The sequence below is a fragment of the Corvus brachyrhynchos genome, unplaced genomic scaffold, assembly GCF_000691975.1.
Source record: "Corvus brachyrhynchos isolate BGI_N302 unplaced genomic scaffold, ASM69197v1 scaffold5, whole genome shotgun sequence".
NCBI lineage: Eukaryota > Metazoa > Chordata > Aves > Passeriformes > Corvidae > Corvus > Corvus brachyrhynchos.
Window position 1 is genome coordinate 7,938,008 of NW_008238321.1, and position 27,633 is coordinate 7,965,640.

The window sequence follows — 27,633 nt, forward strand, 5'->3', positions numbered from 1 at the left end:
TGAGTTTACACAACCAGAACCATCACCTTAACAGATTTCCTAAGAAACTCAACACTTCCATGGGTCTGATTCCAAGGCAAATATTCAACCTTTACACCTGAACTCAGCCTGCTCTTATTGCTACCTACAACCCACCTGAAAGACAGCCAGTACTTCATTTTGATCCCCTATATCTCCTGTTGGACAGTTTGGGACAATGAGGATACAGACTGCCATAAAAAGCATGACTTTTACTTTCTCTGAGTGGCACAGAAGACTCAGTACTTAAACTACAGCTTGGATAATAACTAGGGCTAATGCAAGATCAAAAAGATAAAATTATTAAGTTGATGAATTTCAGCAACAAGGGATAGGAGAAGAAAGGAAATGTTAAGTGAAATCAAATGAGGCAAATCAATAGAGGTAAATGGAAAGTGTTCAAAGAGAAATTAATGTATGCTCAAGGGCTATAACATGCAATTGCTGCAGTGGAGGAATGAGCAGCTTCCTTTCCTTACTACGTTATGACAGTAAGATGTTGCAGATATCTTAGGGAAAAAAAAAATTAAAAAATCAAAGGTTATGAATGAAAGTATAACCTTTAAAAAGTGATCAGAGCAAACTTTTTGGGGAAAGGAGTATCTTACAGAATGTGAAGTAGCTGGATGGTCAATAAGAATTCATGTTATTTTCTTAATTTTTTCCCTGTATAGCTTTAGATCCCGAACCTCTTCTGCTGTTAGAAGTCTTACCACTACCAGGCCAAAACAGCATACAAAACCCCCTGACAGATCAAGTCTTCATGAGTTTATTTATTCATTAAAACTAGGCTTATTTTTCACTTTAACATCTTTTTGAGCATTTTTTGCACAAGTGCAAGCAGTTCCATGAGCTGCACACTTTCCAAACTCAGTAAATGGCAGCAGCCCGAGCTGCCTGTTAAACGTTAGGTCACCGCAACGCAACTGCTGGATTCCCCAAAGCAAACAGGCAGGAGGAGGGTGACAACACCCCATGAATATCAAAAAGCTTTCAAGCTCATCACCATACAAAGCCCTTCAAGAAGTGACAGCACCCGTTGGTGCAGGCCATGGTGCAGCAGAGATACAAACACTTATTAATTTGTCACAGAACTCGGGGAGAGCCGAGCGATACCGTGAGGTTACGCTCCGCGCGGCGGAGCAGCAATCCAGTTTGTTGATTTTCCTGCTTATCTGTTTTAGGGCCAGCGGGTGTGCAAATGCAGCCCGGGATCAAAATAGGAATTTGCAAACATGGATTACATCCAATTTTGCTTCTAATTCTCGGTGGAGTTCTTACACTTTTTTGCAATAAGCTCCAGGTAAATGCTAAATATGAGGATACCATGAGGAATACTAACCAGGGCCTGGAAGGATGTGGGTTAAGCTCTCATTTTCAGGGGGAGCTCATAGCTTGAAGTGCACATATGCACATTAATGCCTCATTTATCTTTAATAGTATTTAAAGGAACTATGTGGGTGCTGGCTGAACTGAGTGCAGAGAGGAAGACAGAGTGAAGCCTCAGATGGTTGGCGTAACATTCCCAGGAGGAAAAAGGGAAATATCTAGCAGTCTTGCATGGTAAAATATTTAAACAAACAAGTGGTTTTCCCTCTTGGTGCCTGCCAGTATTTCATCCTGCTAATCTCTCTCTGAAATGCTAGAACACATTTTTATATAGATTACAAAAATGTTAGCTGCAAAGGTGCATGTATACTCAGAGAACAAGGCAGGCAGAGCAGGAACATTAGTTCAAAGGCTCTGAATATAAGTTGCTCTTGCAAAGCAAGTGGTTTTTCTTTTGAGCCCCGTGAGTGAATAGAAGGGCAGCGCACAAAATTACGTTCACTTATTTTTCCCAAGGACGCCACTTTGGTGCACTTGACCAGGGGGTTACAGTGCTGTTTTGGAGGTTCATTATAGTAATAAGATGTAAAAACTGTACGGGGGAAAAAAAAAACAAAACTCCCAAAATTTGCAACCTTTCCTTAGAACGCTACACATTGTTTCTTTATCTATTTTTGATGCACAGCTCACCTCTTAGGAAAAATCACAGAAGAACCCAGCATAAGCAATTCTCTCTTTTTCTCTCTTTGGCAGCTAACTACTTCCTCCAGGAACCTCAGTATTTCTACCATTGAAAAAATAAAAGAGTGAGAACTGTTGAATAAAGACAATGGACTTCAAAGATGTGGATGGGGGGGACTGGCAGGTAACATCCCCCAGGCAAAGAATTCTAAGGGAAAAAGGAATCCAGGTTAGCTGACCATTTTAAGAGACAAATAAAAATGGTACAACTATCCCAGTGCAGACAAAAGATGTTAAGAAGCCAATATGTTTGCATTCAGAGCTCACTAATGACCTGAAAATCAAAAGTGACTTGGACAAAAAGTTGAAACAGGACACAGCTCCAAGGGAGTGTATAAATAGACAGCACAGGCACGTAGGGACAAAATCAGAATGGCCAAAGAGCAAAGTGAGTTATCACCTGAAGAGCAGCAGAGGCAATAAGAAAGATTTCATAAATACGTTAGAAATCTGAAAGAGAGGAGGAGGACAGGTCAGCCAGCAGGAAGAAAAAATGAGCACAAGACAGGTGAGGCAGAAAGGGAAGGAAGGCTGATTCCTCCATTGCTTTGTTTTCACACACAACGAGAAGTCGGTGCTGACAAGATCCTCCACACAAATTAAAAGTGACAACAATGTAAGTAGGGAGGTAGGCTGGAATAGAGAACAGGTTAACGAAGATTTAGTTAAGCTGGATGTAATCAGGTCAGAAAGGCCTGATAAAATTTGCCCTGCAGAGATGGAGCCATCTCTGAATAATTAGCCATTCTCTTCTAGGACTTGTGGACGACAGGTGACATCCCAGAACAATACAAAAGGGCAAACAGAGTACACTGTCTTTTAAAAGGAGGCAAGACAGGCTAAAGGAATTATGGACAAATCAAACTAAAGTTCAATACACAGAAAGATTGTGGAAAAAAAATATGAGTCAATATACAAGCATCCACGAGGATAATAACGTGCCAAGGAGCAGCCAATATCTGTTTGATTGGAGCAAATAATAAATATCAAATAATCTGTTTTCCATTTTGACAGTATAATTGGCCAGGTGGGAAGAGTAGATATGATCCACATTGACTTTGAGTAAGGCTTTAATATGGTTGCACACAGTCCCACCAAAAGCAAATTGAATAATAGAATCTAAGAAAAATACCACACATTTTGAGATGAACACTTAAAAAAAATAAAGTCAAAATGCTGTTATCAGTGATTTCCTAACAACCTGGGAGGACATAGTAAGCTCTCATGAGACCTCATGAATGAGTCTGGTCCTGTTTAATACTTTCATTAATGACCTGGCTGATGGAATTGCCAATCTGCTTGCAAACTCCAGAAATGAAACCAAGCTGTGCACACTTTAGAGGACACCAGTGTCATTTAAAGAGATCTGGGTAATGAAGAGAGATGGTCTGGAATCAATGAGATGAAATTCAATAAAGGCATCTACAAATTATCACACTTAAAGAGAAAAAGCTTAACGTACTTGTAAAAGGAGGACTGGCTGACCTGGAAGTGTGCTGTGGGAAAGGGCAGGAATGAACAGTGGGACATAAACCAAGTTAGCTACACCATCAGTGTAGTCAAGGACTGTATGATGTATACTGGGATGTCTTACTGGGCATGGGCTGTGAGAGACACTGGAAACAACAGTGTACATGATAAACATGCCAAAGATTCACTCTTAAAAAAAATTTCCTTCCAACCCTGCCTTTGTATGATTTTATCATCACCATAATGGCAATGAGCAAGAACCCGATGAGGAGGGGATGCACTGCACAAAGCACTCTGCAAAGACAAAATAAAGGAAAGTTCCTACTCCACTGAGCTTGCAGCAACTCCTGCAAATGAGGCCGACAAAGTGCAGCAATGTGAGAAGTTGGAACACAGTTGGGGGAACAAAATGTCTTTTGTGCTTTCTCATCATTCCTATCAAATGATTTTTTTCTCTCCTTAACCACATCCTGCGACTCAGATCTCAATCTCTGCTGAGAGCAAGTTCTAGGACACACAGTTTCTTAAAAAAAGCAACAAATCAAACCCACAAGACAACCTGGAAGCCAAGCTTCCTTGAGCTGCAGAGAAACCCTGCGTGGATCCATCTCTGGCAGCTCACCACTGCCAAGCTTCACACAGACTCCTCCTCGTGCTCAGAAAATCCTGCAGCGTCTGCCTTTGGATGCCATTTGATGATTTTCCTGTGTCTTCAGATGCCAGGATCACTTTGGTAAACTACACACCTGAGCAAACACTTGGAGTTCTTGACTTAAGATTTAAGTTTAATGCTGGACTAGGTCTGTATTTAAAGCAACACCACCTCTGCAGGAGCACTTGAAGCAGGCACCCTCCAGCCAGCAAGGAAGGCTTTAGGAAATATTGGTAAAAGCGTACACGTGAGCATGAATGATGGCAGTGAAATTAGAAGCAGAAAGGCCTGGCAGGCTGAGTACTAGACAAAAACAAAAGCTTTTGCTTCTGTTCTCAGAATTGAGACACAAATCTTTACTCACCAGCCAGAACTACTGTGAAATGTGTTCAGCATCAGCAGAGAGCACAAAATTGCTTAGTAACTACAAGCTACGTTAATTTTAGAGGCAGGAATGGATTCTTATATTGTGAAAGTCTTCATGTTTTAAGTACAATAGTGGCTGGTGCACATATTGCAAAGGCAGCCCAAGAGTTATGAGAACGGGAAGGTTTTCTACAAATTCCTGTTGTGTCTTGCTGCTTCTCTTTCACTTGATGAAAGGTCAAACAGGATTTAACTCCTTATGACTTGTCAGACATATTATCCAAAGGAAGCAATTAAACAGAAGCACACGTGAAACTGAAACTTTGGGCATGTCTGGCAAAGGTGGGAAAAACCCAGGTCTCCAGGCAGTTTTCCCAACAGTCAGTCAAAACAGGTTACCAAATGCAGATGGGAAGAGAGATGACATTCAGTCACAGTGCCTTGAGTGACACCTAATTCTGGCTCAGGAGAACCCACACCACTGAGCCATGCAGACTTGTCCCCTCACCACAGCCCCTCAGCTGACAGCAGCACATTTTCTTTTCTTCAGCTTTATGTGCAAGGCACAGGAAAACCCAACAGCCGTAGCTTGCTTTGGTCTCCATCCATCCACTCCCAGCCCAGGGTTTGCTGCTCCATCTTACCCAGAATAATTCCATTGGGCTCCTCCGGTGGCTGCCAAACGATCCGCACGGACGTCAGCCTCACCTCGGGGAACACCAGCCTCACGGGGGGCCCGGGGGCTGCAAGGGAACACAGAGATCATGGCAGCAAGGGCTGCACAGCAGGGGGATCACAAGCGCTCAGCTCACCCTGTACAGAATTACAGCCCAAGATGTAGCTCTCCAATAATGACTGGATGCGCCTGTGCGTGTGCATAATATACATTTATTCTGAGGAATCTGTCCACGGATAAAGGCCTCCAACACCCTCAGACACCAAACACAGCACAGACCAGAGCATCCTACAGTGGTTTTTGACTGCACCAGGAGCTCTGAGCTCTGTAGGATTTTTCTCGCTGAAGCATCACCACTGGTGTAGCTGAGAACACATTACGAAGCAAGACACCAGGCTGCCTTTACAGAGAATAATATAGCTTAATCCACTTCATACCTGTTGGAATTTGATAATATCCCCTCTCTGTGTCATCAGCACCAGCTTTGAACTGCTTCCTGACTTTACATCTGCATCTTAAACACTGAGGTGTGAGCAGGAGAACCCGAGGTAGGTGAGAGGCGCATTAACACAGACAGCACTGACCAGCCCAGGTTCACGAGGTGAGGAGATGCTAATTCATGCATTACCATCCATGAATTTTCCCCTTCAGCACAAATTCCACCTGCATTACTCCTGGTGATACTTTTAATTAAGTTGAGCCCAGAGGAGACACAACATATTTATGCCAGGGGTATGGAGATGGAAGAACAATTTGTTTCATTTGCCAACATGCACTTAAGGAGGGAACTGCTATAATGGGGTTATCCAAAACAAACAGTTTTAAGTATTTCTCATTACAGCCTGATATGTACATTTCACTGAGTGCTTTTTCTCTCCCTGCAGAGTTCTGCTAACAGTAATTTTCCTTATTTTTCCTTTCAAAGAAAAGCCAGGTCCCCATACAGGGAGTATGCTGAGAAAAAGGCTAAGAAAATGTCAGGGAGTTGTTGTCCCTGTTCCTGACCCCACATGCTCCCACTCCTTTCTTCCCTGCACTGCATGGAAAATGTTGTGTTAAGCCAGAAGTGTGAATGTGTTTTCAGGCAAACCAAATTACGTTAATGAATTTGCTTGTGTAAACCAATGTTTACTTCATTATTATTTTGAAAAGATTTTGATGAGAAAGAGGGAGACTTAAACAGAAGCCTCTCACATTGATCTCAACCTACTTATTCCTGAAAAGGTAATGAAAGTAAAAGCAGTTTTAGCATCTGCAAAGCCAAAAAATATTTCAAGAATGGAACCAAATTTCTGCAGAATTCCAAAAAAAAAAATGCTTCCACCACACCAGTGTGCTCAGGGAGTGCTTGGTTGGGTTCCTTCAGCACATCCAACTGCACTGGGAACCCCCTGGAAAGTGCTGGAGGCAGCTGCAAAAGGAAGCTGGTGGGATCATTGTCAAGGTCAATGTCTTATTCTTTTGGGGGTAAAAAAAAAGGAGAGTGGATTACTGGAGTTGCAAATTCCATCTCTTTCCATCAGTCCAATCAGACCCAGATTTGTTTATTGCTTTCAATTGCAGCACTTTTTTTTTTTTTAGCATGATTGAACTTCAATAGGAATTCATAATTGGGCTCTAAAATTGTCTTCAATAGAAATTATCTCCACCAAACTTCAGAGTTCAATATTAGAAGTTTTTTTCCTCTTTAGCTGCAGGGAAGGAGGAAATAGGGGACACTGGTTCTGTGCTTTTGCCAGATCCTCAACCAACGACTGGGATACTGCTGAGTTATACCAGGGACAACCAATGTCCTTTGGGTTCAAAGGTGAAAAAAAAATCCCCCCAAAATCCAAATATTTGTTGCCTACACTTGCACCACTAAAATAAAGTGCACTAAAAGTCTGGATCAAATAAGATGGTTATTTTGATGACCTTTAAACTCACCATCATCCTTGGTTCTCTCTGTCACTGCTGGGGAGCTGGGGACCCCATCCCCAATGCGGGTGAATGCCAGCACCTGGAGCTCGTAGAGGATGAATTTCCTCAGGCCAGAGAGCAGCACGGACTGGGTGTGGTTCCCCCTCACTGTCTGGCTCTTGGGTTCAGAGTCCAAATCCTTTGCTTTGTAAAGGATCTGCAGGATAAATGTAGATGAGACACAGAAGGAAAGAGATTGGTGCACAAGGATTGAAGAGAGGGAGATTCCTCCTTGTCACTCCATATAAAATGAGATTATATTCACCCAACACCCCCTTCCAAAGCCAGCACACTTCCTGTGTCTTCTCCAGCTGACTTAGGAATAATAACAAAATCCAGCAGGTGAATAATATGTAACAATACAAAATCATATCCTGGTAATGCACTAAAAATCAAATGAGTATGAAACTCCCGTTGCATACCTTGTAGCCCAGGATGAGACCATTCTGCTCAGACTCAGGAACTGCTGCCCAGGTCAGCAGGATCTGGGTTGAGCTCACGGCTTCAGCAGAGACATTCTCAGGAGGAGCAGAGGGAACTGGAACCACACAGCATTACCAAAGAGCAGAAATAGGTCAGACATATCAGATCATTTTGCTCCATCTCCCTACCTGCCTGGGATTCTTCCAGGATCCCATAGAAGAGTATTCAAACCCAAAAGGGCTGGAATACATTTTAGACAATCCCTTCTCATCTTGTATTCATTCTTCATCATCTTTATATTTCAGCCTGCCTCACAATTTCTTGCCAGTTCATCTCAGAAATGACAATGTTTGTAAAGAGCTAAACATTTAATACTTATCAGTGTCTACAGACAGACAGTAAATATTGACAGCTATGAATAAATTTCAAGTTCTACATATTTGCAGTAATTAGAACATTCCTGGACTTCTCCAGAAGCCTATCTCCCAGTATTTCTTTCCCATACTTTTTATTCCCTATGCCAAAAAGCTGGAAATCTCTCTGAATATGAGTTTATCTTATAGCACGATCTGTTCTAACAAGAAGTTTTATGCCCCTGTGGCTTCCTATATTATCTGAAAGGAAATTACAGCATCTTGTCTAGAGCTAGCAATAATTTGCCCCCCTGGATTGCACTCCCACTTCAATAAGAAGTTCTTTAACCTCTGCAGCCTTTTGATGATGTGATAGCGCTCAACATTTGCAATACATCAATTAGAGATGGATGCATTAACACGAGGTGTATTTTCAGGGATTGATATGGTGTCAATGAGAGATGCCCATTTCATTTATGTTGCAAAATTGGCTTTTATGAAACTGGAAGCATCGTTAGAACTGATGGCACAGGAACACTGTAATTTTCTCCGACTCCAGAGAAGAGCAAACTTGCATTTTCCCATGCCATTAAAACTGGAAGTGCTGCAGAACCACACAACTGCAGCCTTTTGTAGGCAAGCTTAATGGCATGTCATGTTATGCAAGCAGGATGCGAGGCTATTTTTAAGAGTTCACTTTTTATGCTGCCCTTTTGCCTTTTTTCCCTGTGGCATTTCCAACATCTGAAGGGTACAATCTTTTCTAAAGCCTGATACACCTGTCAGACCTCAAGAGAACATTCACCAAGTTATGTTACACAAGCACTTAGGGACAGTAAAACTTGATTAGGGCCTGAATATATCACAAAAAGCAGCCCAAATCTCTGCCAAAGGAATGCTTTCCTGGCTGTCCGAGTGAAAAAAAAGATCTGCTGTTTTGGAGGCAAGCTCCTGAAGCTCCTAGCAACATGAACGAGATAATGAGTATGACACCAGAATTAATAAAAATTGAAAAAACCCACCCCAAAAAGGTGGCACCCCCACCCCTGTGCACTCAAGGTTAACAGCAGAGATAGTAATTTCTGAAACAATTTCCGATACCAATTATCTGGGGCATGAGAAGCAGAGCACCAGCACACGACACCACAGCAGACTAAAATCCAATTTTTTTTCCCCTCCAACATTGAAGTGCCTTAGTTTTTTTTTTTTTTTTTTAAATCTTCTCCCAGATTTATCCCCCACAAGGATATAATTATGTTAAAGGAAAATAGATTGCCAGGAGCCATGAATGTCTTTGGATAGCTGCCATAACTTTATCTGTAGATCTTCACAAAGAGCTACTCCCACATGAATCACTCCTGAAGAGAGAAAAGTGTGGAGGTGGGTCACAAGAAACCCGGATGTGTAGAGGAAAGAAGCCCTTTCCAGCCACATTTATTTCTATTTTATCTGGTTTGGGGCCTTTCAAGAGAGAAAAAGTTACTTTATTTTACAAGTATTTATTTTCCTCTTTGATCAGCAGCCATGAGCTCTCCTGAATTCACGGAAGGTGAAGGCTGTGCCCAGGCTGGCCCCAAGGGCATCCTGGCTTTGAGGTGTGGATGGTCACACTGCTGGTGGGGGCACTGGACAGCTGACAAGGGAGAGAATTCTCTGTCTAAAGGTTCATTAGCTCAGACCCCTCTCAATTCCCAGTGACAGACAAGCTGAATGCCCCCTCTCCCTGGAAAGGAATCTAAGTCAAATGCCTGAATGGCAAAAATCCTTGTGTTCACTGAGTGAGCTTTAAATCTTCGGTTCTCACCTCAGTGTCAAGAATTCTATTCTAATATGAATTCAGGACCTGCAAGTGATTTCACGGATCTTATTGTTGCCAGTCTTTTATCAAGTAACAGACTCTGATTGACCCTTTAAGAATGAATTGAAAGGTAACCTTCATTTCTCTGACCCATCTCCTCTCTCAGGAAGCTCTGATTCAAAGAAATTATAGTTTGCTGAGACTAATTAGTGAGTGAGTCACATAATCCCTCTTTCCTCTGCAAGCTCCCTTCTCTAATGCTGTTTTCCTTAAACAGTTGCACTGAAGACTTTGTTATAAGCTCCAAAAAGCTCAGTTCTCATTAGTAACCTGCAAGAACAGCACAGAAGCCAAGCAACGGTGTCCAAAAAAATCCCAGAGCTTGAACAAAACGCACCGGAAACACGGAAACTAAACGATGAGCTGATCCAGCAAACTGCCAGCACGGAGCACTTCAGAAGATCAAACGTAGGGAATCAGAGTTACTGGCACTTTGCACTGGAACTTCAATAACAGCTCAAGTTTTTAAGGTTATCCACGTTGGCATCTAAAATCATGCATCCTTTTTCTACATCTGACACAGCCACATCTGATATACAGCAAATTATGTTGTTTTATGTCTCTAACTGGGCCAAAAGGAGCTTTTAATAACCTAGTCTGTATTCTGGCTTTCTAGGAAAGCTAGAGAGTGGGATGCAGCGGTTCTCTGCATTTTTGCAGCTCATTTTAGCTGCACATCCCTCACTCTTTTTGAAAGCAAAAATTAAAGTGGCACATTGTACATCTGACATCGGCTAAGAAGTGCAAATTTCCAGCAAGGTTCACGGCAAAGTAGCATAGCTGCAGCACACATCCACTTTGCCTATAAAATTAGGTACTGCAGGCCAAATTGTCAGCTTGTACAAACTGACAGATTCCCCCAGTGACACTGGACCACATTCAAATTATCAAGAGATGCTTCATCACAGCACAGTAACTGCTCTGTGAAGGTCAGCCTCCGAAGCATTGGGAGATTGATCCTTGCCATGGATGTGTGACCATGCTCCTACAGTAGCTCATCCTGTAAGACAAGTGCACACATTCATGTAGCTGAATATTAAGAGCACAAAATCCATTAAGGCACTGGGTTAGGTGTATCTGAGATGAATTTTTTTGAAAGCAAGAGGGTCTGTGTCTAAGAGGAAGCAGCCCTGCCAAGGTTGTTCTAATGCATCAAATGTCTCTGCATTTTCTCGCTTTCTCTATATTGGACCTACTGTCGTCGTCAATTTATTGAGTGGAAACTGAGCTTGTTACTCTGCAGTTATTTTACACTGTAAAATTTAATGAGCTATTTAATTTCTAACATTACGAAAACATTTTGGATTGATAGAACCTGTCCTGTTTAAAAATCCTAATTCATCTCCCTTCACCTTCAGCTGCTTGCAACCCTATCCCAGATTTTCATTATAGAATTTCCCAACTGTTTTTCAAGCCTGTGTTACCAAAACCTACAGCATTATTTATTCTCTTGTAATTTCTTTGGTTTCAATTTGTTTTATATTCAAGAGCTTCAGAAACCTGTGAGTACTTGTAAAGACATGCCCCACTATTGTTGTTGGCATTTGTGCTCAGCTATCAGTGCTGTGATTGCACAACCAAAAACAAACAAATGCTCAAACAGAGCTTTATTTTCAATAAAGATTTTGGGCTTCAGTGGCTGCACTGCCATCAGATACCATGACCTGGTTTAGTGCCTGGGCTCTACTCCTTATCCCCTTGGACGGTGTAAAACATAGAACCAGGAGTTGTGCCAATGAAGCACCCCATGATCCTGGCCAAGGCACCACTGGCCAGCTGTGAGGGACATTTACAACCCCCAGCACCAGCAAAACCAACTTCCCTAAAACTCTGTATCTAAAAAACAGAAGAAAGTATTTAGGACACCTGCTTTTGAAGTGCTTTGAAAACATAAGCGATAACCAGAATTTTTCTAATAGTTCTGAAAACTGACCTGGAAGTGCTTTAACCTTTCTCTCCAGTTTTAAATATATTTTATTTGCATTTTAACCCCATTTTACTGTGCATACAGGTTAATTCCAGATTCCCTGAAGTGCTTTCATGCATACAGTTTGCTGCTAAGCCAGCACATCTTGTATATTCTAAATCTAAGAAGAAACAGCCAAAAGTCTGAGCCCTGACTTGCTCTATGCAAGAAATCAGATGTCAGTATCAAAGAAAACACGTGGAAAAAACCAAATGAGTCCTTACAGCCTAGATCACAGCTTTGTGTTATTTTGATCCTGGGTTCTGTGTGCCTCCCACAATCAGTTTCAAGTCAACCTTCTCTTAATACTGCCAGAGAAAATGCCAGATCCACGCATAACCTCTGATCTTTCAGTGCTGAGCAAGAGCACCGTAATCCTAAGGTTTTATGAAATGACTTAATCTCAGTGTTTACTACATTTCAAAAGAAGTGTTTGAAGAGCAGCAAAGAGGATACGGTATCTTTTTATTCCGATACAGAACGGCTTTGTCTGGGTCATGCTATCTCTAACTCCAGCACAAGCCTTCTCTAAAATACCTCTGGCAATCGCTTTGCAATTACTCCTTCCCAAAGAGCAACACTTTAATGGAGAGGGATGACTTTGTTTAGCCTTCTCCCTGGCTAGTTCAAAGCAGAGTTATCTGAACCAGCAGACCAGACCCTGCTGTGCCTGGTCTTGCTTCCCACCAAGGAACGCTGCATGGTACACAGGGCACAGACATGCACAGGATTAAATCCCACAACTTCTTTAACAAAGAAAAATTGGAAAAAAATAATAGGAAAAAAACCCAGTGTTGAACCTTGCGTAAATAAAGGTCACAAAGAGATTTATTATTAAACTTTTAAACTACAAATGTCACTCACTTTGTTACCAACTTGCAACATAACTCTTCATTTCCCAGGTGCAGGCAGGGTAGGTCTGGAAATAAGTTTTGGGGAAGTCAACAGCTAGAGAGCAGCTTTTCTACACGTGCCTTCACTGTTCTCCTGAGCTAACAGTAATTTACTGTTGCCTGAGAGTGACGGTTCCCTTCTGATATTTGAAGTCTTTGCTTGCCTGGACAATTCAGCTCAACAATACAGCCCTGCTGCTCTAGGTCTCCGAGCAGGTTATGTCTACACAGCCTTGTACACACAATTTTGGAAGGCAGGTTTGAAAACGTGCCATCAGAAGCTCAGGTAATTATTTTATTTCTCTCTGTGTAATCAGCTCTCTAAGGTGACTTGTGCCCTTTTAGAATTATTTGGTGCTTGAAATGAAATCTCAGGTAACCACAGCTGTGAGAAAATCTGCCTCAGCCTAGAAGCAGACAGGGAAAAGGGGAGGACTAGGGGCCATGGGGTACTGGGGAGGAAGAGGAGGTGTGACAGAGCACTTCACCCAGAAAAGTCTCTATACAAGCTTCTCCTTGTCCACACTGGGGCAGAAATGGGGAGAGGTTGTTTTGTTTCCTTTAAATAAAAAACCTGCAGGTGTGTGCATGAAAGCAGGGTAGGAATAAAAAAAGAAATAACCCTTCAAATGTCTTTTTGCCCTCAGTGCATCTTGAGGCTGTTTTTTTTTAAATTTCACGTCAGATTTAATGGCTCAGCAAAAAAAAAAACAACAACCCACCAAAAAATTAAAACCTGAACAAAAGGGCAGAACATGGTGAATTTCTTGGGTTTTCTGTGCCAGTAGATGTGGTGCTTGGACTCACCCGACTCCCGTGTCCGGCCTCTCACGGCCTCACTCCAGGGCCCTGCCCCGATGGCGTTGAAGGCCTGGATCTGCAGCTCGTACTCCGTCCACTCCTGCAGCTCCTCCACCGTGCACTCCCGTGCCAGGCGGTCAGCGATGACCTTCAGCAGGGCCGGGGCGGGCAGGTCCACGCGCCACACCCTGATCCTGTACCCCACCGACTCGGGGTTCCCGTTGTACTGCGTGTCGGGGAGGGGCTGGCGGATGACACAAGAAAACACAACATTCCCGTCAGAACACACGGCCGGGGCTTTCCACGCCACGTCCCACGGCTGCCTGAACCCACGTAAGGCCACAGGAAGGCAAAAAAGATCAAGAGGTTGATGTTCTGGTTTGTGCTTCATGATCTCTACACTTCTGCGCTGCTTGGAATTTTCTTTTGATTTTTACCTTAATTTTGAACTAAGTAGGTTTGCTCACAAAACCAAACCATTTGCTGTGGGTGTATCAACGAAGATGATATGAATACAATGTATTTCAGAGCTTTGTGATTAATTATGGAAATGAATGATAAATTGCTGAAGTATGTGACAAATTCATTTATCGTACATTTTTAACTTTTTTTTTGAGACTCTCTGCCTACTCATTTATCAGCAGAGATTTATTCTAGTATTCTAACTCCCCAAGCAATTTCAGAGATTAAAATATGAAATAATTAGCCTACTTCACGAAGTTTGGAGTTTTTCTGCTGTAAAACTAACTACATGATGCCACGGATGGCTGAGATTCGGTTCTGATTCACTGGGAAAGCTGGATACACATTAACATTTCACAGCTTAGAAAACTCTACCCCGCAGGCATTCAGGGCTAGAAACGTGACCCTCATTCTGTAGGAAGGGAGGAATTCCCAGCTCTCAGGGGAAAACAGATTCACCTGCAGGTCTTGAAATAAAAGAGATTAAACACTTTCAAATATTGATGTTATTAAGCATGAAAAGCGTTTATCAGGTCATTTTTAGCGGTGGCTGTTGCTCCTCCTGAACCCTGCACAGTTTGACTCAGGAAGAACAGGCTTCTAGGCACCACAATCTTAATGTTTTAAAGGCTCTTAAAACAACCTGGAGTTAATTTTGATGGAAGATATGTAGGTCTGGAGCCAGTACCAATGTGGGCATGATATTCCCACAGAAAAGCCATGAGAGAGTTCTGTGGGGCCCATCAAAGGAACTGCAACAGCTCTTCTGTGGGTAGTGAGGTGATACCTTCAAGCTTCATGTTTTAGTCTGGCAAGGCTCAGAACTAAATGCAGTGTCCTGTTGAGAAACTGGAATTATTCCTTTCCAACAGGAGAAACACTCTCTTGTTGCCAGCCTGATTTTGACTTCCAGCCATAATGAGTTTATGCATGGAAAAGCTAACATTTGGGCAAAAGCAAACCTGTGCTTCATCAACTTCATACCACAGTAACCCCAGTGGAAAATTCTGCCTAACAGGGGTGAAGAAAAACCATTCTGGAGCAGGTTAATTGCCAAGTAAATCCCAACGTGGCAACTCTGCAGGTAACTGAGACAGGCGAAGGGGCACAGTGATGTCAGCAATTGACGCATCTTCACAATTAATCATTTATCTCTGCATTTTAGTGCATAATTCCACACCATTTCAGCTAAATGCAATTTTCCCACAGGAGTCCCAGCCTTGCTGCTGCTGCACCACTGCTCTGAGAACCACACGGTGCTGCCCATGGCCAGGATGCACCTTCTGGGGACCTTTTTATACCAAGCAAACAACTGAGCCCCAGAAAGCAGCAAATTGGCTCGAGCGCTCCTTTCCTGCCCCACATGTTGACCCAGACTGTGATCCTGGAGCTCCTCAAAGCCAAGCTTTTACACACAGGCACATTCCCCTGATGAAGTGGCAGTAGGCAATTTATTTGATTAATAAGGCACTTAAGGCAAGGCTCAGATTTCCAACTACTCTGGAAAAGGAAACAATTTGGCTGTTACTCCTTGGCGCTGAGCGCGAGGAGGACGAGGCACTTTGGGAGGGCTGGCCTGGCCCTTGGGGTGCAGCCCCATCCCCATCCCCAGCTCCCCTCCATCCCCACATCCATCGAGCTGCTCACCACCCATCGCAGCCACAGGCTGGTCTCGCTGGCCGTGCGCACGGTCACGCTGCCGGGGGCCACGTCCGGCGGGGCCTGCAGGGTCTGGATGACCCGCGAGGGTTGGGTCAGTGGGCTGGGGCCCCCCACGTTCACCTGCCGCATCCGGAACCTGGAGCAGGGGGGAAAGAGGCAGCGAGTGCCGCTGTCAGGGCTCGGAACGCTCCCTCGCTTCTCCAGGGAGGGAGGAGGGGTGGAAAAATACAAATTAGGGGCTTTCTAAACGTTCCGCGAAGGTCGCTGCACACAGGTCCCCTTTGTATTCGCTGCTGAATGCTTGATGGTAACTGCTTTCAGATCCTCTCAGGTATTTAAAAAATGAAAATGAGATTAGCTTAGGGTCTATTAGAAACTTAGGTATTTGTGTGAGAAATTTATGTTAATTATACCAAGCCTGATGAGCTTATGCTGGCAGTAAGTGATTTTCTCCGGTGATGCTTATACAATACATTCAGAAAGGTATTAAAATATCAAACTTGGGATAGTCTCATTCCCTGTCAATATAAAAAATATACTGGTGATAACATTTCCCCTCAATTACTCGTTGAAAGAGGCTGATTTATCCGTGTGCTGCATTTTCAGCCTTCCTGCACAAGAATGATTAAGTTATTTAATATGGGTATGCATCTTTAAAAAATACCCTGTCTGCTTGAAACCATCTCTTCTACAATAGAAATCCTTATTGGGTCACAGAAGATTTAGGGACATCTTTTTTTACAAGAAGAACCACATAATTAAGATGTGCTGTACATTTCAGACTCTCTCAGCCATCACAAGCAATTGGAAGCACCCAGCACTTGCACATAAATACGTGACCTGCTCATATTAAACACTTAATTTTTGGACCTAATGACTGAGCCTGGGAAAAGGATGAGCCAGTCAACATAGCAGTGTTTATTTACCTGCTCTGATCTCCCTCCAAAGTGCCCTGAAGGAAACACCTTAAACAAATACTGTCCTGATTTCACTCTCAAACACTGGCCCAAAATATAGGAAAGAAGAACGGCCTGTAAAGATCTGCTCTCATAATCAGCTCTCATGGTGCATTTCATCAGTGAGCAAAGACTGAAGCTGATCAGGGGACAACAAATCCATTTGGCAACAGCTTTCTAGGTTTCAAAAATTTGCATAAAATTGCTCAACACTGAAGCAAAACCAAAAAAACTCCTAAAAGTGTGTACAGGAGAGAAAAACGTAGGCAAAGTTCGAGGAGCTGCCTTAAAATGAAAAAAAATCAAAGGGGAACCAGATGTGTGAAAGATCTCAACATAACTGGGATCACTCCAGAATTTAATAAATACAAGAGAGAAATGAGCTGCAAGAATAAAATAAACCAAAAAGTTTGACAACCGGCAAAAAACAATCCCCCAAGTTTCTCATATTCATTACTTGCTATGCCAAAGATGTTTCTCCATGGGCCTGTCTGGGTGTGCAAGTTTTCCTTATTCTTCATGGACAGTGAACCTTGAACTGTGGTACAACCTGCACTTTCCTGCCCACTCCTGCCTTTAAGGATCCCCCTTTTATGAGGAGAGCAAAATCCTCTTAACCTGAAGATAATTTCCCTAAACCTCTGCACCAGAAATCTCCAACCAAAAATTTTCAAAGACCTTTTAGTAAAACGTTTAGCTCTGGAAGATGAGGTTTAAAACACTTGGGTGGAGAGTTAGTGAGAAATTCGGTATGTTCCTACATTTGTGACCAAGGGAGAAAATTAACGTGCCAGCACTAAGTCAATTGTAAATTACGTGAGCTCTCCTTGGTTGCACCTACTCCTGGCTTACAACAGCACATGGGTTAGTTAACAGCCCCTTCAGCCAGCACAAAATGGATAAGTTTCTAGAGGGCTGATTTAACACTTGCCACTGGATCTCCTTTTCACCAGCCTCTACATTAGCAAGCTGGATCATGAAAGTATTTTTCATTAGGGCTGAGTACCTCACATTCTCCAGTCTTGTCTATAGCACGGCATTGCTTGGATTGGATTGATTTAAAAATCAATCTTGTTTAACTGGGGTGCACCCACAATGCAGAGTCACCTCAATCAGTTTAGGCATTGCTTTTATCTATTAAGCTTAACTTAGTAAATTCTTATAAACAAAGGTTTCATCTAACTGATGTTACCAAATTAAGTTAAATCAATAAAGTGATGTTTAAACTGATGCAAATATGTAATTACAGGTTTGCACCAGTTTAGCTACAATTGATTTGTCACTGGCTGATGTTCCACTGGTGCTCCCTTCAGGGAGGGAAATCACTGGATAGCAGTTACTTGTAAAAGCATCTCACTGGGCACTTGAATTTCCTTCTAAATGTTATCAACTGGATTGTATGTAAATTACAATTAACAATATCAGATTAGTAATTTTAAGTATAACCTATAAAAACAGCAAAACTTTCCCCTTTAGTTCAGATTATAAAACCTGGCCAGATGTCTCTGATTAGGAAAGCTGTTCCATGCTGCTATTTACTCATTTTTTTTCCCCGTGTTGCAGCTGATTACCTGCTGTTCTTACCTGTAATGAGTGTACGGAGTGAGGTTTGGTACCTCCAGCATCTGAGCATCAGGTTCATTCTCCACCTCATGAAGAGTCACCCATTCTTCTTCATCACCCAGCACACCAACCTGTACAAGGGGAAGGTAAGAAGGAATACAAAGTAGATTATAAATTATGTAAATATACATATAAATAAATATATGTAACCTCTTTTATGATGAGTGTCATTGTGGCATCACAGCAATGGAAGCACAAGCGCTTTTAAACATTTTCCAGTTAATACTAATTTTTATACGACTAGTTATTTGTAAAAGGGAAAACCCAGCCAAGTTAGCCAAGTCTCCTTGTACCTGATGGGACTTCACCCGATCCTGTGATAAGATCCACTCCAGAAAAAACACCATGAGAGTGATAATACCCTGTTCAATCTTCCTGCCACAATACAAAAGTATCAAGTAGTAATATAAGAGAATGAAAAATAGCCTTGATAATAACTCGCAGGAACTGATGCATACTAAGTAAGTCTCAATGGAGGCAAAGTGCCATGGAAATGAAGACAGAGAAACAAGAACAAAGTCAAAGAACAAAAGTGTTTTAACCTCATCTGCTGCTCTGCACTCAGACCAGACTTTTCCATGAGCAATCCTTTGTATTAATTAATCACAACATGTTACCCAACATGGGCCCTCAGCCACAGCAGTGCTAGAAGGGACTAAACACTGATGAGAATTGAGCATTGCTTTCCATGCAGCTTTCTGGAGATTAAATGAAGATGAATCAGGACTTAAAAGGAAGCCAACAGGGAATGAGAGAAAGGCCAGAGCCTGACGTGGAAGATGCAGCGTCCGTGGGCACGGCTGTGCCTGAGAGCCATGGGAGGAGTGTGGAGAAGGGGAGAAGAGAAGGGGTGGACGGCCAGACTTCACTTTGGATGTGCTGAAACCCAGGGGAGCTCAGGCAAGGCCCCTGGAATAATTCCCTAGCACTGAGCATGTTCCTCTGGTGTTCCAACCCTGCCACAAAGGGTGAGTGTAGCCCAGTTCCCTCGCCCTGGTATCCACAGTCAGGGGCTGAAGGATGGCACAGGGTATCTGGGCAGCTCTTCCCTTCAGTGTCTAGTCAGACTTATCCACAAAGACACCTTATCCCTTCTTAACCTACTGACACTATCTATTCCCACAGGCTGCTGTGGCAACACATTCCAGAAGCTCACAACCCACTGTGTAAAGAGCTATTTCCTTTAATCTTTTTTAAACAGATCCCTTGCAAGTTCTGTGTACAAGTTACGGCCACAGACGCTGTCAAACACTCGATAGGCACCACAGCCCAAACTATCTTGCATACCCCAAGTACTTCAAATAGAAAATTAGGTTTCATTCACTCTTCTTTTTTTCTTCCCCCCTTCAGGAGAAGCAGCCTGATTTATTTATAGATGTTTTAGTTCTTTGCTCACCCAGGACTTGATGTGCTGCATATTTATATTTGTGCATGAGGAAACGACACAAAGAAAATTAGGCCAGAGCAATAAGTTCTGCATTGCACTGTGGAAAGAATCCTCTCTGATCTTCCCAGCAGAGCACTGATTCCTTGGAGGATGTGGCTGAACAGGTCTGGATGGGCATTTCAGACTTGTTGGGGATCAAGGTCACTGCCACACACTAAACAACATATAAAATAGATGGTAGTGAAGGTTGTGGACTTTTTAAAATTCCCAGTCCTAACCAAGCTCCACAAATTGTAGTGAAGCCCGTGGATATGGAAGCTGAAGGGAAACAAGTTGATGCAGGTCTGCAGGGTAAAACAGAACATCCCTAAAGTGAACCTGGAGAACAAAGAGTTGATGAAGACATTTAAAGGAGAAAAAAGCCCTACACAAACAAAGAAAGGATGAGATGGTTGATTTCAGTCTAGGAGACAGAGAACACTTTTTATTAAATGAGTTTTCTATTAATACTGTGGGAAGTCTATAGTAAATGCTTATTTTTGCAAATCTTGCACTTAACAGCATCACCTCCAAGTGCTGCAGCAATTGTATAGCAACAATCCACAGTGCTCTGGAGGCTGCAAATAATCTCCAGTGGTGGCTAAGTTGTCTTTTTGTATTCTAAGAGCAGTAAGAGCTTTTTAAAATATTTCTTGCCTAACAAAATAATGAGGAAAAAAAAAAGTAGGCCCACAGGTTGCAATTGTTGCGCAGAGCAGGCAGGTCATTAATACACATTAAGGACCACATGGCCCAGCAGGGCTGACATTGACTCAAGTGAGACATTTTCTGGTGGGCTGCAAAGGTGGAAACATTAAGGATCTTGTACTAGGTCCACGTTGCTCAAAAGAAGTTTCATTTATTTATTTATTTTATATATATATATGTATATGTATGTATGTACGTATGTATTCTCAGAAGTGAGCCTTAGAAGAAAACCTTCTGTGATGGACTTTATATTTTTAAGTTCCCCAAAATCTACAGCAGATTCCAAGTTTCAGGCTCTGGAAGAAAAAGGAAATTATTTTTGCTGAAACACTCTGATGTCAGATCAGAGGAAATGTATCAGTTTCAAGAATCGGAGTACAAAGGGATTCCCACGGGGCAGAAAGAACCACGGGCAGTGGTTGGGATAAAAGAGTCCTTTGAGGGGCAAGAGAGCCCACTCTGAGCTGCTCTGCAGAACATCAAGTGAAGTTAAAGGCTTCTTTCTTGTAGCTGTTTTTTTGGATAACAGTGTATGCACACTTCAGAGCAGGATGGTGTTTGTTGACAGATCACACACGCTCGTGGGTGCTTTGTTTTGGGAGGCAGATGAGGCACCAACTGCTTTTCTGTTACCATCAGCATAAAACTCGAGGAACACACTCTGCACCTTCCCAGTTCTCTGTGCCACAGAGCCACAGCCCCCAGGGACCCCAGGACTGTCACAATTAAAACACCTCTATCCCCCAAGACACTTCACAGAATGCTCAATAGCCATCAGCCATCACTGCTTAGCACATATTCCTTCCCACCCCTCAGCTGCTCCCAAAGCAATACATCCAATAAAAGGGCATATTCCTTTATTACTGCAGGAATGAGACAGTATAAAACAATATTGATAGTGATATCAGAACCTTTTACTTCCTCATGCATTAATTTCTCCATTTCTTAAAAGGAAAACATTACATATTTTATAAAATGACTCAACGTTTTCTGATGGAATGCACTGCATGAGCAAAGTTGCAGAATTCTGACTTAAAAATAAAACAACCTCAAAAATTAAAATTTGGAATGAAAAAATCATTTGTGTAAGGCAGCAATGCCTCCAAAACTTCAGTTATGAAGTACTAACTGCAGGAAAGGCAAACACAATGTTTCTGTACGTTATAGAGGTACCCTGTGTCCTACTATAGTTCAAGATGTGTCAGAGTTTTCTTTTTAGAGGTCCGTAACTCACACATTTGAAATCGTTTTGGGAGAAATTCAGTTCAGGGGATGTCAGCCCAGGTGCAATTTTTTTTATTGCTAAATCCTTACATTGATTCAGCCATTTTTGATTTAGAGATTGTCAAGGGCATAAAACTGTCAAGAGTTTCAGACACTTTATTTACCAGCTCTGAAGTGAAAACGACACCCAGAGAATCACCTGGTGCAATGGATGAATCCTATCTGGGTCACTGACTTCACCCACAAAACCACACAAATTCATGGTTAAAGTTGCAACTTCTTTCCCAACTCACGGCTTTAGAAGGGAACACAGAGATAATACTTTAAAGGTTTTGCCACTTTGAAACTCTGCTGCTGCTCACCATGGCATTCATACAAAGGTGTCTCTAAAAACAGCAGGAAGGCTTTAAGCAAAACTCTCTATAATAGCCATACGTTCATGGCTCCAGGAAATGTGACACCTCTTCAGAAATTTCAGCCATTCTGCAGGTCTTGTGCTGCCTGCAAATAATGTTAATCACCAGAAAAACACACCAGACTGGGCAGAAGTTATCCCAGATTCTGTAATAAGCTCAATGGTGTGGACTGAGCACCCACCAAGGCACAGTCAGGATGGGTTGAAACTGGGTGATCCTCAAGGTCCCTTCCAACCCAAACCATTCTATGATCCATTTATGCACATTTTTCCTGACAAAACCCCAGGAAAAATCCAACACAAGAAAAATAAGAAACTGGATTGCAACAGAGTGCAAACATGAAACTACATGAACACCAGCAGGGATTCATTGTCATTCTTGGCTGAAAATTGCCAAAATACAGAGTCTGCAACCTATGTTCTATCTGCATCTGAGAGGACAGGATGGCTGGAAGGATTTACTGAAATTCTTTGTGGAGGAACAAGTTACCTGTGAGTGTCAATGCCACAAGGCAGGGGGACTGCTGGTCCCTCTGAACAAGTGTCAGTGGAATCTTTATATTACATTTGAGTCTCTTCCCTTTAGATTATACTCTATGTAATAGGGAAAAAAAAGTTAGAAGTATTTTTTAAAAGCATTGGTACATTTTTGTAGTTCTCTGTTTTGGAAATCCAGTTCCCTCCAGTCCTGAGTCTAGATAAAAAAGATGGAAAAGAAACAATCTAGTGATTTTGAAAAAACTCCCTTCAAAAGTACAGAATGTACCTTCACTAGAAACACAGAAATGGGATTTTTAACGCTTGATATTTTAGTATCTACCAACACTAAGTTCTTAAAGACTTGATCTCCTCTCATGTTCATTGACATAATTGAGAATTAGTTCCACAGTGGCTCCCATGAATTTACACCCAGGCACAAAAAGCAGAAACCAAGGCCAGATGCACAAAATTTCACGTCAGCTGGAATTCCCAGCTGTGTTTCTCATCCAAATTGTTCATGAAGTATCAGACTTCAAAAATGGCTCTCTGCCAAACTGGAGCACTTGGAACGTTTTCTAGACCTGCCCTCACCAAGGAAGCTTTCTGCCAAATAGAGGAACAAAGAAGAAAAACACGTTGGTGGCAGGTTGGTTGTGTTTGTGAATACAAAACAGCTGAATTTTGTCTGTAAGGAGTCAGACATTGAGAGTGAAAGGTAAATCCCCAGTAGAGATGGAAGAGAAGACTCAGAATATCAAAGATGCCCAAAACAAAGGTGTTGCCCCTTACAGAGGGGGAGGGACACAGATGAATTGCCCAACTTCAGATTAATGTTTTATAGCTAAATGTCATCCTGTCCCTTGGCAATACCATCAGCTTTAAAATCAGAGTGTGCAAAACCACCCCTTAAGTGGCTTTTAATTTAATGCCAAGGCATGAAACACTTAACAGTGCTATTAAAAGCTGTACATGGGTCAGTGAATGAAAGATCCAGAAGGACAAAAACCCTCCCTCCATTTCAGTATTGTACAACCACTGCCCTTCAATCCAACACAGTCCTAAGGAACAATTTTGGTTGTCCATGCTAAAATACAGCAGCCTGTATCCCAGCATGGACAAATCCCAGCTGAGAACAGACCACATGAAAGTCAGAAATAGAGACTGAGGTGTCACTGGCAGCAAAAAACAATTTTGCAAAAGCTTTTGTCTCTTTGAAAGGTGGGCAGGTCCAAGGCATCTTGGATCCAAGTGGAGACAGAGGCACTGCTGCCCTGATCTCTGCTCCCATTGCCATACTCACACCCCCTCCCTTACTATGATGTTCTGATCACACACAGCCTGTGCAGAGTTGATCTGTCTGAAACTCATTTGTTCTTGGCTGGATCAAAGTTCCAGCAGCTCTGGGTCTGATCCTGTGTCAGTGCACACAGAAGGCAGGAGGAGGAAAAGTCTTGGTAAGTGGGATGGGGAGAGGGAACCGGAGCAGGACAATGAGAGCTCTGCTTTAGATTGGCTGAAGGAGCTGTGAAACTGCTCTTTCAGAGAGAAAGAGTTTGAGAGGAGTGCTGGTAGGAAGGGGCTCTGAACAAAGGATCATACGCAGCTGTCATCCTGGAAACAGGATTTGCTATATCCTTAAGGACTCACCAACTTCTCTGCATACCTAAACTGATTTTCATTAATCAGGTGAGGAAGAATTTTCATTTTTTCCTGAAATCCACTAGGAGCAGCATTTCATGTTGTATTAAAGCTGAGCAGCGAGGTGTAGTGCTGGAGAAACTTGCAGGGTTGCTGTGGTTAAAAGGACTGCCCAGATCCCACAAGGACTTGGCCATACTCCTTCCCCAAAAGGAGCAAATAATTCCTGGATCTATCAGAACCAAGAACCCCTGGACTTTTCTAGCAAAGCTAGAGATATTGGTGAGGGTTTGTGAACGAGAAAGACCCTCCCTTCCCTCCCTGCACACCAAGGACTGTTCAAACTCCTATTGGTACCCAGGGCTTTTCAAGGATGCAGATGAACTTCATGGTAATTATCACTGCAGTTTTAAAGCATTCAAATTTGCTTCACTTCAGTAGCATTCTGCAACTCACTGAATTAACAAATTCCTAGCAACATCAATGCAGTGTTCCAGCAGGAAAATGCTCCTCAGAATGTGCTAAGCCACCATATTATCGGATTTTGGTGTTTAATTCTGTAATATGCCATAATGTGTATATAAATGGCACCAAATGTACCAATTTGTTCACAACAAAATCATTACCAAGTGAAGTGATTGTATCAACATGTCTATGTGGTGAGGGTGATTTAAGGAGTCCAACATTTGGTCTTAAAAACAGATTATATTATTTATAAAGATCAGTGGGTGGAAAGGAAGAAGCAAAGCTCATCTGTCAGGAGAACAAATGAGGAATATATAACTCCTCCAAGGCATAATGACAGCAGAAAGAGGGATATTGTCTAAAGCTGATGAAGAAGAGAATTCATCCTATTCATATCTAGAGGCCTGGATAGAAAACCTTGGTATATTCCATTACAAGATAGAAAAATACACTCAATCTCAAGAACAATGGTATTTTTACTGTTCAATGCAATTCTTCCTATGCTCTGAATCTCTGAGATAACAATTCCAAACTTTTGAAAAGACACCTCACAGAACGTAAACACAAGTTTCAAATCCTTTTAAAAATAGACAGATGGACTAAAGCTCTGCTGTGTGTGCTGTTTATGGTGTACATGGTGTTCTTCTGAACATAAACAGAAACCTGTGTGAATTATTTAAGGATAAGCATTCTCACACACACACATATATATATATATATAGATATGTATTATATAACACATTTTTCTCTTGTTCTTTTGAAGAGAAGTTCCAGCATTCATCTGACCCTTTTCTCTCTGGCTGACACAGACATCTCTGAACTGAGCCTCTCAAACCCCCCTGCATCCCAACCTTCCCAGGACCCCCTGGACAGCTACCCCAGGCCATTTACAGAGGAGCTCTGACCCAAAGTAACGAAACCTGAAATCCCAACAGGAATTCATTAGGTTAGGACTCTTTTTATCCCCTCAGAACCTTCATTAGGATAATTTTGTCAGGGACATACCTGGCCTTCCACTATCCACTTGGAGATGGAGGTTTTGCCATCATATCCTGGGCGGAATTGAAGTGTGGCAGAGCGAGGGCTGATGTTGGAAATCACCAGGTTGGTTGGAGCACCTGGAAGTTCTGGAGAAGCAGAAAAGTAAATGAGAGATAGAAACACTCTTTGTCTAGGAGTCGGTAACACAAGCTGACATTCAATTTCCAATACAAAAAACACAGAGAAAAGGGCTTTATTTTCCCCAGTTGTGGTCATTTTTCTTTTCTTTTTGGCAGAGTATTACACACAGCATTACTATTTCTGCTGCTCTGAGCATGCACCACATTTTTACAGATCAAATGAGGAAAGAAAGACCCCAGCTACAGAATTACAGGTATTATTTTAGAGAAGCTTCCCAATGAACAAACCCTGATGGTCCTGGGGGGAAGGCACTGCCCAGCTCCAGGTCTGCCAAGTCACCTCATTCCACTGCACTTCTGTTTCCCCAGAATTAAATGACAACAATTTTTATTTACTTCTTAGAGAACATACAACTACAACAGGAAAAGACTCGAAGTTTTGGGTAGTGTATTTATATTAACCTCTAATATCTGGGTTTTCCCAGGGCATTTCTGATGCCTGATTAAAGTAGATAGGTTTTTTTTTTTTTCAATTCCTGTAGCAAATAAAGAGAGTGACCTCCTACAAGGAAAAATCTGCAGCCCAAATCAGGTCTTTGCCTCCCATCAGTCAAGATTATACTGGCATTTACATTTTTTGTATCATCTGAATTAACAACAAACCAAGTCCAGGGAAGAGATTAAATATAGAGTGTTTAGAATAAATTCCCAGTAGTTACCTGCATTTATAACAAATGGAAATAACTACTATAATCAGTAATTATCTAGTGGAAGGTGTCCCTGCCCATGGCAGGGAGTTGCAACTAAATTATCTTTCGGGTCCCTTCCAATCCAAACCATTCTGTAATTTTATGATAATGCTGCACTCTGTGCAACTGCAAAAGGCCAAAAATGGGCCGTTTTTTGGCATATATTTCAAGTATGCACAAATACCCAGTATTTCTTGGTTCTTACTTCACATTTGTGGGAACCACGATCGATAACCCAACCCTGCCCAAGTGGGATAATGCTGTTATCTGGCAGGCATCCTGCCATCAGATATCATGGCATTGATCCAGTCTACAGCTTGTCACAATTATCTATGATTAGGGAAAAGAAGGGCAAACATACTTCAGGACATACAGAAAAGTTCAAATATACTGGAAAAGGAAAAACTGAATTCCCTCAGTGATGAACAATAACTCCTCCACTTTGGGAAATTCTACTTCTATAACCTCTGTATTAACTGCAACTGATTCTTTGAGGTATGAATTGGCTGTTTAGTTTGCTTTTTATACTGGGTGGGGTGGAGTGTAGAATTTTAAAAACAAAATGTAAAAAGGGTAAATATACAGGTGCCCAAATGGCAACTCGGACAATGTGGGACCGAACTGCCTCCCCCCAAATCTTTTTTCAGGCCACAACTTCAAATTCTTGTAAATAAGATTTTAGATTCACTGTACAAGTGAAACACTCATAGTTGACATAAGCTGTATTACTTCCACATGGAAAATCCTTTTCATTTTAATATCACCCAAACTTTATTTCTTCCCCCAAAGCAACACTTTTTGAATTGATCCAGGCTTCATTCTGATGTCACTTGGTAAATGTCAAGAGATTCTGTATTGTATCCACTTTATTACTTTGTCCATTCCATTGTCAGACCTACAATTCCTTTTGTATTTGTATTAAACCCCCTCAACTTCCTGGAAATTTCAAACCGCAAATATCTTCACGTTAACATTTCACTCTGTTCCAAAAATTAAATCTAAATTACGCGGCAAAGAATTCCAGTGCTTTACAAATAAAATCGTTTTTATTACTGCTGAACTGAAGTAACGTGCGACCTTTGGACCGCAGGAACACGAAGAACTGGCACATTTTCTTTGTTGCCTGCAGCTTCACCAACCTGGGGGCACTCCAGAGGAGATGGTGGAGGAGGTGACCCAGCCGCTGCCCTGGGCTGTCA

At 42.1% G+C, this 27,633-nt stretch overlaps 1 protein-coding gene across 1 annotated transcript in view; it reads right to left on the reverse strand.

Moving 5' to 3' along the window:
• SDK1 (sidekick cell adhesion molecule 1) overlaps positions 1-27,633 on the reverse strand; it is a 388,322-nt gene that overhangs the window by 69,129 nt on the left and 291,560 nt on the right. The window contains 8 exon segments of the mRNA XM_017734101.1: positions 5,221-5,319; positions 7,179-7,368; positions 7,634-7,749; positions 13,512-13,749; positions 15,615-15,765; positions 18,170-18,279; positions 25,570-25,691; positions 27,574-27,633. The exon segment at positions 27,574-27,633 is cut by the window's right edge and continues 11 nt beyond it. Of these exon segments, the coding sequence (XP_017589590.1) occupies positions 5,221-5,319; positions 7,179-7,368; positions 7,634-7,749; positions 13,512-13,749; positions 15,615-15,765; positions 18,170-18,279; positions 25,570-25,691; positions 27,574-27,633 (1,086 nt within the window).